This window comes from Gossypium hirsutum, chromosome A13 (assembly GCF_007990345.1).
Source record: "Gossypium hirsutum isolate 1008001.06 chromosome A13, Gossypium_hirsutum_v2.1, whole genome shotgun sequence".
In the NCBI taxonomy this organism is placed as follows: domain Eukaryota; kingdom Viridiplantae; phylum Streptophyta; class Magnoliopsida; order Malvales; family Malvaceae; genus Gossypium; species Gossypium hirsutum.
In genome coordinates this window covers 101,263,730-101,276,392 of record NC_053436.1, presented here as the reverse complement: position 1 = coordinate 101,276,392, position 12,663 = coordinate 101,263,730, and the positions used below count along the sequence as shown (strand labels likewise).

Here is a 12,663-nt window from a genome sequence, read left to right as displayed (position 1 = left end):
CTAAATAATAAGAAAACGATAATTTTTAATACTTTTAGTCCATGTGGATACGATATCTTTACTCACTATAGCTATACTATTTATCAATAGGTGCACTTGCCTTCGTCGTATTTTTCGTTAGTAACGTGAGACACATCATTTCTCCTTTATCTTTCACTGCTACCAACATGTCATCAACATAGAAGAGTAGATACACAAAAGAACTATCATTGTTTTTTTTAAATAAAAACAACTGTCAAATCTACTTCTTTTGAAATCAAGAGTAGTCATAAAAGAATCAAACCTTTTGTACCATTTCCTTAGTGACTGTTTCAATCCATAAAAGGGACTTTTTCAGCAAGTAAACGTAGTCCTCTTTTTCTGAGATTGTAAATCCCTTTGGTTGTTACATGTAAATGTCCTCTTCAAGTTCTCTATGCAAGAATGCTATTTTTACATCTAACTATTCGAGCACCAAATCATACATGGCCACAATACCAAGCAAGGCTCGAATCGAACTATGCTCCACAATAGGAGAAAACACATCTGTGAAGTGTACACTTGAAATCTGACTGTAACCCTTCATAGCTAGCTGCCTCAGAATAAGTAGATGACTCTTAATATGCATCTATATCTTTATCGACATTTAAAGCATAAGCAACTAGATCAGCTTCGACATACCTCTTTGGAGGTTTAATTTCTCTTCTAACTCAGTTTTTTTTTGCAATAGAATATTATGGTGAAGAAGTGGCTCTATTTTGAATTTCTGTACTAACTTGAGGGGTTGGCTCTATTGTAGATACTAGACCAATTTAAAGCTCAACCTGTTTTTGTTGTTCTTTATTTGAAGAGAGTTTAAGAGATAAATTAGGTAGCATAGCAGTTTCATAAAAAATAACATCTCTACTAATCACAATTTTTTTATTTTTAAGACACCATAACTTATACCCTTTAACACCAGCCTTATAGCCAAGAAAAAAAATTTATGGATCTCGGCTCTAATTTCCCATTATCAACATGAGCATATGCAGGACACCTAAAAATTTTCAAATTAGAATAATCAGTAGGATTACCAAACCATACCTCTTATGGAGTCTTTTTTCTCAATGGCAACGGATAAATATCAGTTGATCAAATAACATGTAGTAGAGGTTGTACAGCCCAAAACGACTTCGACAAATTAGCATTTAACAACACACATCGAACTTTCTCCATGATCGTTATGTTCATTTGTTCTGCAATGTTGTTTTGCTATGGAGTATGACCAACTGTCAAGTGCCTCACGATCCCTTTTGATTTGCACAATCCGTTAAACTCATTAGAACAAAAATCCAAGCTATTATCTGTGCAGAGGTGTTTTATCTATTTTTTTTGTTTATTTTTCAACCATTTTTTTCCAAGACTTGAATACAGAAAACACATTGCTTTTTAGGTTTAGGAAGAACACTCAAACTTTTCTAGAAAAATCATCAATAAGAGTTAGCATATAATTGGCTCCTCCTCTCGAAGGCACTCTAAATTGTCCCCAAAGATCATAATGAGTATAATGCAATGTTCCCTCCGTGTTATGGATTCCTCTGGTAAATCGAGCTCTCTTTTGCTTCCCAAAAATATAGTGCTCACCTTATTTCAGTTTACAAATTCCTTGCCCATTAAGAAGTCATCTTTTGCTCAATTCTGCCATGCCGTTCTCACTCATATGCCCTAGATGCATATGCCAAAGTATAGTAACATCATCATCTGAAAAGGAAGAGGAAGCGACAACTACATCACCAGTAGTAGTAGAACCTTGCAAAACATATGACTTGGTAGTCTTTCTCTGCCCTTTCATCACAATGAGGGAACCATTGTAGATATTTAGAACCTTACTTTCAATTGAATATTTGTACCTTTTTTAATCTAAATCAAAATTTTCTTTAATCCTGGTACATGTTGAACGCCACTAAGTGTTCTAATGACTCTATTGACCATCTTGATTTTTATTGTGCCAACACCTACGATTTTACATGAAGTATAATTTCTCATCAAAATAACTCCTTTAGACATTGTTTCATAAGTGGTAAACCAATACCAATTGGGACTCATATAGAAAATGCATCCAGAATCAAGAATCCACTCATCGCTCACTTTAGAATTGTTGGTAGAAGCAACTAAGAGTTCACCATTGCTAGAGTATTCTACAACATCAGCTTCATCGAATTTTTCTAGTTGTTTTCCTTTTTGATTCGCAACATCCCTTCTGATCTTATTTTGCAACTTATAGCACTCAGATTTAATGTGTCATTTCTTCTTGCAGAAGTTACAAGTTTTACCTCTATTTGAAGATCTCGATCTACCCTTAGATTTACTGTGAGGATTTCGATCCTTTGTCCTCCCATGATCATCATCGATACTTTGTTCTTGTCTCCCACGAATAGTGAGACCCTCTACCTGAGAGTTGGATCCAACCATAAGTTGTTCATTTTGTCATATGATGTCAAGGAAGTATAGATCTCATTAACTGTGAGAAATTCATTGCTATAAAAAATCATGTCTCTAAAGGTTGAATAAGACAAGGGCAACAAAAAAAGTAGAATCTACCTTAAATCTTCTTTATCATACTAAGCCTCCACGGCTTCTAAATCCCAGATAATTTCTTTAAACACAGTTAAGTGTTCGTGCACAAACGCACATTCCTCCAAACAATGAGCATAAAGACGCTGTTTCATATGTAACTTACTAGTCAGGGTTTTTGACATGCACAGCTACTGTAGTTTTGCCTATAATACAGTGGCGGTCTTCTCTTTCATCACATCCTACAAAATTTCGTTAGCCAAATGCAGATGTATTGCATCAAAGCTTTTCGATCTTTACGCTTTTTTTCTTCCTCTGTCAATATCGAAGGCATCTTAACTATCCCTAGCAGGGCATCCTCCAAATCCATCTACACAAGAGCTGCCTATATCTTTCTCTGCCATAACGTGAATCTGGTGTTGCGATCCAAAAGTGAAATTTCATACTTCAGTGATGCCATTATTGTGATTGAGATAAGCAACCCAGAAAGCTCTAATAACAATTTGTGAAAAAATAAAATGTCGATAATGGCAATGAATCGCAACAAAAAGAAAGAAAAATAAAACATACTAAATTTCACTTGGAAACCATTTCGGGAAAAAAACCCACGGGTAGAGGAGAAGAGATTTCAGAATGTTAAATTCGAATGATACAAAAAGAGAGACGATTATGTCTATTTATATGTTTAAAACCTTATTCTGATCAAAATCAAATAAAAGTATGCAGAAGGTTCAAACACCTTATTCTAATCAACATCAAATAGAGGAAGTAAACTTATATACAAATTCCACTTGTGCAGCTTGTACCATATCGCAGTGGCCTCCGGTTCCTGCACTCTCGATTGCGACCCCTTATCTTGCCACATGTATTTATAGTTTACTTTTTTGGAGGGAGGAAAGAATGCAATAAGGCTATAAAAAGATGCAGTTTATATGCAAACAAGTTGTGCTTTGCTATTAGGCCTTAAATAAGGTAACTATGTTTAGATTGTTTTTTAAGAAACTATGGACAAAGGTAAGTCCAGATTCTTTGTATTGTTAGACATATAACTTAGAAGTAAAAAAATACTAAAAACAGGAAGTGCGGGGAAAAGTAAAAGGCATAAACACAAACACAAACAAATTCAAAACACATAATCATAATCATAAACATGTACATGTACATATTAACATGAGAAAAGTGTTGAACCAAAAACATGAACATGAGAAAATATCATGTAAGGAGAATTATAGCAGAATAATGACAAGTATTCTGGCCTACTGTCTAAACCAACACAACAAAAAAAAGTACTCAAAAGAGATTGAATTAAGCAGAGAAAAGCATACATTTAGGTTATTAGACTATTGACCATAATGATGTAGAGAAACTAGCTAAAGAGATCAAACTTTACTATATAACTTAAAGAAAGATAGAGAAACGAATTGGTTATGAAAAAAGACCGCAGGGTTCATATATGAATTTGAATGTTGACAAGTAAACATAGAGGTACATATAATAACATGGAGCATATATAAACCATAAAAAAAGGGAAACTATTATCCACATACCACTAATGTATTTCAAACTTTTCTTTGTCTACTATCATATCTATTTTTTGTTTTATGTATGTGTTTCCAGAAAAGAAGACAAGAAATTAATTAGTGAAGACGATATGACATCATAGATAGTCCACCAAGACACTAAACACGGGATAGTCTATCGGTACAGTAAACAAAGGGATCTTGAGGTATAGGTCCATAGTTAGACTATGCAACCAATGGAGTCCATTAGGACATTATAGGGTATACTATGTAAGTCCATCTCGATTATGTCAACATAGAGAGCTTACCGGGATAGAAAACATGGTGCTACCTATCAGGTTAGAAGACTTGGGAAAATCCACTGAGACCTTTAACTTGGAGTAAAAGAGTGAAGAACTGTAGCTCAGTTGTGACATCATGAAGACTCAGGTGATATGGTGAACACGTGACTTCACAAAGTGAAAAATCTTAGCTTGGTGATGGAGTTTGGCAAAGAACGCCAAATGGAATGGACTCTAAGGCTTTTTCGATTAGAAGATGTACCAAATGAAGGAGCAAAACTTTAGGGTCTATGGGTAAGGGATAAGTCACTGGAAATGACAAGGAAGGAACTCGCTTAGGGCTTATCTAGGGTAAATAGTCTGCAAGGAAAAAAGGAAGATAGGGATTTTAAACCCAATAAGCCAATGTTAGTTAATTAATAACTGATATGGGAATCTCCCATCCAAGGTGGTGAAAGGGGGAAAGAAAGAATCTTGTATGAGGTGTGTTCAATTCTGTCCTCATGAACCCCTACCTCAGAGAGAATTTGTGTATGCTACAAATTATGAAGGATTTGGTTAGTAGTGGGCTTTAAGAAAAAAAGGGAAGACAAAAACACATTGAAACAATTTACTAATGGCCAATGGTGACTAGGGAGTGGAAAAATATCCTTTTAGTGTTTATTTATTAAATGTCAATTTAGCTAAATGGCCATCACACAAAAGATCACTAAGTTCTATTGAACTTACCAATGGCATACTTTATTACAAGAATAAGCTTTCACTTGGAAATCTTGCGGAGGGATAAGCCAGACTTCACCAACATGAAGGAAAAAGGGAGGCATAGTCATAACATGCATATAGAGGGGCGCTTCTAGAGGTTATACCTTGGGGTTTTAGTCAAGTCCTAAAATTTTCAAGTTTTAAAGTCAAAGATTTAAATGAAGTTGTGAAGTAGCAATTTTAAAAGATGTATATGCTAGTATAGACTATTGTGTATTGTTAATAAGTTGAGAGTAAAATTCAAATGTGTTAGCCAGATATTCAAGATTTGTATCATCCAAAACTCGGACTCAGAGAGCAAGTCGGGTACGGGTGTTACAAATATTTATCGAGCTAATATAAAAATATATTGAAGAATGGTCGAGTAATTTTGCCGAATTAATAATTAATTAAGGCTCAAGGATAAAATTGTAAAGTCCAATCATTATAGAGTTTTAATTAAAAAAAGGCTTGAGGACCTAGATGATAATTAACCAAAAGACCAAAATGGATAATAAAGCATTATTATGTAAAAGTTAATGGAAGATGCTATCTCAAATAAGTGAAGTTAAAAGTTAGATTATGCTAATTAATTGTGATTTATTAAGCTAATTAACTACTAATTAAACTATAAATAACAAGAGAAATGGAAAGAAAGAAAAGGTTACCATCTTCTTCTTCCTTAACCGATTCACTATTGAAAGAAAAAGAGAAAAAGCATTCTTGAGGCTTAGTCATTCGAACATTCAAATACTATTTTCTTGTAATTTTATAGATTTATGGTCTTGAAAACTTGATATAGCTAACCTATGTACCAATTTGTGAATCTGTTAAAGTTTTAGAAAGTTATCATTGTTGATTATTTAAAGAATTTGGTTTGAAATTGATAGGTTTTAAGCTTAGAATATGAAAAGGACTAGATTTTAAAGTTAAATTAGATTGTTTGTTAACTTTGTTACGTTAGAGGCCAAATTGAGTAAATTTAAAACCTGTCATGAAATTATGTTACAAATAGAAAATATAAGACTTCTAATGAGAATATATGAAATCATATTTTAATCCGAAGCTAGGAATTGAAAGTTATGCCTATCTCGAGTTTAGGACTAAATTGAATGAAACATAAAATATGAGGGAAATCAAAAAATAGATTTATATAGGATCATGCATATTAGGAAATTGTATGAAAATGTTTGGTATTGATTTTTTATATGAAATGATTATATATATCTAGATTTGGATCAAAGTGGAGTTAATAGGGGAAAAGCTAAAATTAGGGATTAGTCTATAAAGAATCCACTAGTGATTGTTTTGAATAGGTAAGTTCATATGGAATTTACTATCTCATTTTTGTATTATATGTGTACTTGTGTTTAATTTGATATATGTATGTTTGAGTATAATTTAAAATATTAGTGAATTTGACGTATATGACTAGTAGTGGATTGAATTGGAATTTCATGTGATGATTGACTATTGCGTAATAGTTCAGGGCATAAATGTGAAAATTTGAATGATTATAAAGTATAAACGTATAAAATTGATTGATTATAAGGATGATAATGAAATATGTGTAATTGATGCCCATATAGTTATATGCATGCTGGAACGAGATGCTTGATTGTACGAATATTATTTTAGGTTATATTGAGATCCAAAATTTATTGCGGATCAAGAGTATTTTATAGCTCGAACAATCAACTTGGTGTAATATAGCTTGGACGAGCAACCTAGTATGGTGTAGTTTACCTGTATATCTGAGTCTATTTTACTAAGGCTCCATTTGGCGAAACATGATAATTAATTGGAATATAAAACTTGAAAATGTAATGAAATGAGTTGATAAAAATAATTTGATATAACATTGAAAGAAATTGTACGGAATTAGTATAATCTTATAGATTGGTAATGGAATATGACATTGAAAATCAACTATGTGAAGTTGTTATGTTCTTATGGATAATGATAGAATATGACATTGAGACAAGTTATGTGAAAGTGATGAATTGATATGTTTTGAGTTTGCTTATATTGTTTAATGAACATGGATACTTCTGCTCACTTGTTATTTTAAGTGTTATCTTAGTCAAAATTATGCCAAAACTAAGGTAGCTAACATGCTTGTATCTAAACAAGGTAAGTATGCCAAGTAATTAAGAAGAATTGATCCTTTTTCTTTTTCTCTGAATATTAATTACTTTCTTAAATGAAATGAAAGATTTTCTTTCTTTTTCCTTTCTCCCTGCTTTCTTTTCCTTCACCTTTATTCACTAAATCACTACCATCCAGTACCTGTTCCTCCCTTAAGTTGTTCACATCATCTTTAACCTCAACCTTCTTTACAAGATATATAGATTAGATGGATGCAGATGAAGAGACCAGGAGTTGGGTTGAGTGACGGGGCAACCGGCAACGATAAGTTAAGCAGAAGGTGTGGTTTGGGCAAGCAGGTACTGAAGATTACATACCCAGAAAAATTAGGTGATAGGACATATAATGTTAACTTTGGCATGATAATTAAACCTAATATACACTAAAATATTTGACCGTAGCCAAATGCCAAACTAAAAGCAAAACCATGAAAACTTCAATCACTACTTTCATTACATACAAATGCATAGGCGTTCGTATTTTATTGAAAACACACCAGCACGATAATACTAAACATTAATTCACAAAAGCCAACACGGTTTGTATGCAGGTGAGGACGACCACCATAAAAGCAGCAACAGTCCCTGTTCCTCTCCAAAGATTGGGGAAATAAACACGCTTCAGAATTCCATAATTTTCCTTGATGAATAATGTCACTTTGCGCTTCCGACCCTCTTTATAAAGCTGGTTCAATCGGTTCGCGGTTTCCCGGTAGCAAGCAGGTGGCTCCCCAATTCCCTGCATAAGTTTCTTAATCATACGTTGCACCGCTATATTCGTGTTTATTATGGTAACCAGTTTTCCTTCGTTTTTGCCTTCCTTGCTTAAAATCCCTTTTTCTATTAACTGTTCTACATCTTGGGCAGTTCGAATGAGATAATTCATTAGCTCTATGTAAGCACAAACGTAGGCTTCATCTGGACAATGGCACATCTCGAACGCCATGATGTTCCGAAGGTAAGCTTCAGTGTTGGAGTGCACGGTAAATTTGGGAATTTTAAGCTTTTTACCGTCAAATTTAACATCAAGCAAACATGCAGTTTGATTAGGTTCAGCTATAAGCTCAACACCAACTTCATGCAAACTTGTGGCATCATACACTTTTTTCAACGTTGGGATCTTGGTCTTGGATGATGGATTTTGTGTTTTGGTCATATGGCATCTTTGCAAAGCGGTGAAGTGTGGGATTTGTATATGTTCGAACTGCGGGTCCCATGGAATGTCAAAGTAGGAGCAAGCTAGTTTAAGGAAAGAAGGAACAGAGGCATCTGATGCTAGTTTGTGGTTTTCATATGGTTTATACAGTTCTTCAAGCACGAACATTGGGATCTGGTTTTCAAGTAAGATCAAATCCCTCCGTAGACCAGCGGACCATGTTTCTTTCAACAAGAAGTCTTTGATGTCCGAGTTTTTTTCCACTTCCTTCTCATAGTTCCTCAAGAAGAGCTCCACGATAAACAGTGCATCATAAAATATCATCTTTACGAACTCATCTTCATCGATTAAAGCCTCGTAACAGTAAAGAATAATTTTCTCGTTGCGTTCAATGAAGCTCCAAAAACTTTCCAATGCCTCCTTGGAAACGGAAGTCCTTTGAAGAAATTTATCTTGATAATCCACTTTATACTTGGCCATGCTAGCCAAACTTGTTTTCCTATAATGAAGAGGGCCAATTGAAATCAATAGAGGAGTGTAAGCTTTTGGATTTGCTTGACGAATGTTCCTAGGGACCTCGTAGATAAACCCTTGGTCTAGCCCCCGCTCCAAATCCTCAACTTCCGAATCATTGGATGCTTCATCTTTCTTTGTCTCAAATGATGGGGCGTTAATTGAGCCTAATTGTCCCTTCCTTGGAGCCATTTCTTGCACCTGCACTTTTTCATGTATCAAGCATACATATCAAGTTAGCAATAAACTTTATATATATATATATACTGAATGAAAAATGATTTTAGTATCGTTATGTGGCATGCAACAGTACGGTGCTTTGAAATCAGTATGTACCGACCAGACCAGTACTAGTATGTTACTGACTACTGTAGATCATACACATAGAGACTTAAAACTTACAGTGAATCCGATAACCTTTGGCTTCCAATACTAGAATTGGCTGCTGAAGCCTGGATTTGAAAACAGAGAGAAATGGAAGGGAAACGTTGAAGAACAAGTTACTAGATAATAAGTGAATCCTTGAAGTCGATCAGAGTGGCTAAGGGCATTTATATAGATGCAAATTTGGACCGGGTGGGTTGAATCTGATCTAACCAAGGGCGGAGTCAAGGGCTGGTAGGGTACCATAAATGTGTTTCACAGCTTTCTTTGTCTTCTATCATCTGTCTTTTTCTTTTAGGTCTCCCAAATAGACGACAAGAAATTAATTAGAAAAGGACGTAAGAAAATACAAACAAACTAAAGGATAAATCCACATTAGGGCTTCAATTGCCAACTCCTTTGCTTCTCTTTGAATTTCTCTATCTCCTTGTGCCGATTTTGTGAATTTTATTCCACGAAGCAGTGTTGTAATGTCAGCAAGAGCCGAAGCTAGCTTCCATTTGATTTACTCTCGAAGATGTTGATCCACTCCCTCTCAGGATTATGCAATTTTGTATTTCTTACTCTCGCATAAGCAATAAAATGAGTCGAGTAACAGGGCGAAGCCACGATAAGTTTTTAAGGGGACGGATAAAATTTTAATTTTTTATAATCTATATCTTTATAATTTGTAAATGATTAAATCAAATTTTTATAATTTTAGGGGGCCAAAGTATAATTTTACCTTTATTAATTTAAAATTTTTAAAAAAAAATTAAAGTCTAAATAATAATTTTACATTTTAGGGGGGGTCGGGGCCCCTGCCAGCCCCCCTAGCTTCGCCCCTGTCGAGTAAGATGGATTCTCGCTTGGAATTGAGAATGAGCATAGTAATTTGCTAGTTTTCACTTTGTTATTATTAATGTCCTTACCTATACTCCGTACCGAATTGCTAGGTACAAAACCCAATTGTGTCCAGTCCTTTCATTGAGTCAGAGATTGGTTGGCTTAAGAATTGTCACGATTAATGCGAAATTTCTAAATTGTCATTGAGAAAAACCTTAAACACATGAACGAAACACAAGCAATTACTCCAACAGAAAAAGAACCAATAAGACAAGACTCTCACGTGTGTATTAGAGGTAAACATAGAACGGGTTTGGCCTTTACAAAATTTTAGGCCCGATTTCTAGGCCCATCCTAAAAAATGGGCTTAAAATTTTGTCCAAGTTCGGCCCAAATAAAATGTTAAAATTCGAGGCTGGCCCGCTCGTATTAATTTTTTTTATATTTTTATATAAAAATAAATTTAAACAATATAATAAAGTTCACTAAAAATATTAAAATAAATGTTTCCCAACAAATTGAAAATAGATTAAAAATTTATTTATACTTAAATAACTCCAAAATATGTGTAACTTAGTAGTCAAATGTCTTTATAATAGTAGCAAACTTAATAATAATAAGAGTTATAAATATCCAAATAATAACGAGATGGTAGCAAACAATGACAAAAAAACAGTAAAATAACATTAGGTTTTTTTTCTTCTGAAAATCCAGGCCGATCTCGGTAAAAAAAAAGATTACCTAAGGCCTCTTTTTTTTTTTGCTCAAAGCTATTTTTTGGGCTTATATTTTTGTCCAAACCCTCCCCCACTTTTCGGGTGGGCCTTTGGACCGAGTGGTCTGGTCCATGATCAAGTCTAGTGTGTATCAAGCCACTATTTTTAAGATTATATTTTGGTGCGCAAACAATTTATTGACAAATAAACCTTGAGGATATAATGAAGTCCAATGATTGTCAGTGTTTTGCACTAATAGAAACAATCCACTGTGCAGTAAGCGGAACATAGCAAGAGTATCAATTTCTATAAATAACTTTTGTAGTAATTCTGTATAGGAAAATCTTTGATGGATAAGATTAGAGAAACTTTTGTTTTTGAATTTTTTTTGTTTGGTTTAGTATTTCTTAGTATATATGCAAATAAAATTCCTCTCCTCTTTATGTAAGTTCTCGTGTCTCTTCGTAGAGACATAACTATCCAATAGATACCTATTTGGATAGTTACATCCATTAAGAGTGAACAAGCTCATTTTTTTTTATATATTACTTGAAAAATCATAACTTTTTTATTAATAATCAAGCAACATAGCTTTTATTATTTAAGATCCATAACTAATCATTATGAATAATGACGAGTCTTGGTTAATAATCAAGTGACATAACTTTTGAGTCACTTGTAACTTTTAATTTGCAACTATTGGAACATTATATATATTTTATAAATGTTCCAACAATCACTCTAGAAGAACAATTACTAGTCAATATAGTTGTTATTCAAAACAACCGTTGTTTAAGAATAGTTGCACCTAGAACAACTATATTCAGAACAGGGCTTCAGTTTAAAATAGTTGTCATCTAGCGTAGCTATCATTTGAGAACATCTCTTTTTGGGAACAAGTAAAATTCAGAACAACTCTTGTTTACTATAATAGCGTTTCAAGAATAATTATGTTTAGAACAACCATTGTTTGGAAAAACATCTATTTTGAATATTGTGTTTTTTCGAATGAGCCATTATTAAGAATAAGCGCTTCCAAGAAAATTATCACCATAAAATAACTCTTTTTTAACCTTTACATTGAAACAACTCACATTTGAAACGAGCCAAAATAACTCTTTTTCAAGAATAGCCCTTGTCTTGCATTTCAAGAGATGTTTAATGAGAGATGTTTTCACAAGGTACTACTTCATAAAAGTAGAAGAAGTGGAAGTAACCCTGAAATATGAGAAGTTCTTGGGCTATCTTTTTACTCTTGAGATGTTTTGAAGAACTTAGCTTCAGAGATTATATATGGAGGTAGTTCAAAGGTTTCCTCTTGACCTTTTCCTGTAACACTAAGCACTTTTCATTTTGGAATTGAGATAGGCTGTAATTACCTAGTGGGAACTTGGTGTTTGACCTTTACCCGCTAACAGGTCAAACATTTTGCAACATAGTTAACAATTTCCCTTTTCATTTTTGGCCATCAGTATGTTTCTTGCAAGTCGCAATACATTTTTGCGTCATTAGGATGCATAGCAAAGGAACTAATATGAGTCTCATGTAGAATCAATTCTTTTAATTCAACATATTTAGGAACAGGATTCGATTACGGAATCTAAGGCAATCATTCTCATCGACACTGAAATTTTCAACGATGCATTGTTGAATAAGCTTCTTTTTCTCAGATAAATTAATACCAACAAGTTGTGCCTCTTTTATCCAATCAAGAAACACAAGTTTAATTCTCAATTTTGCCAGTAGGCTACCATTACCACAAATATTGAGTTGAACAAACATTGTCCGCAATTCAATTGCTATATCCTCTAAATCATGCGTCGGGTCATTGCACTCATGATATACAAT

General features: G+C 33.8%; 1 protein-coding gene across 1 annotated transcript; it reads right to left on the bottom strand.

The window, feature by feature from the left end:
• Window positions 1-7,565: 7,565 nt before the first annotated feature.
• Window positions 7,566-9,422, bottom strand: LOC107893117 (UPF0481 protein At3g47200). Its single transcript, XM_016818036.2, has 2 exons — window positions 9,293-9,422; window positions 7,566-9,096 (listed from the first exon to the last, which is right to left on the bottom strand). Exon 2 carries the CDS (start codon window positions 9,080-9,082, stop codon window positions 7,739-7,741), a length of 1,344 nt encoding a protein of 447 aa, XP_016673525.2. The 5' UTR covers window positions 9,083-9,096; window positions 9,293-9,422; the 3' UTR covers window positions 7,566-7,738.
• Between the last annotated feature and the right edge of the window lie 3,241 nt (window positions 9,423-12,663).

Bases quoted from the DNA above. Each gene is read 5' to 3' on its own strand.
- LOC107893117 (XM_016818036.2), bottom strand. From the start codon at position 9,082: ATGGCTCCAAGGAAGGGACAATTAGGCTCAATTAACGCCCCATCATTT.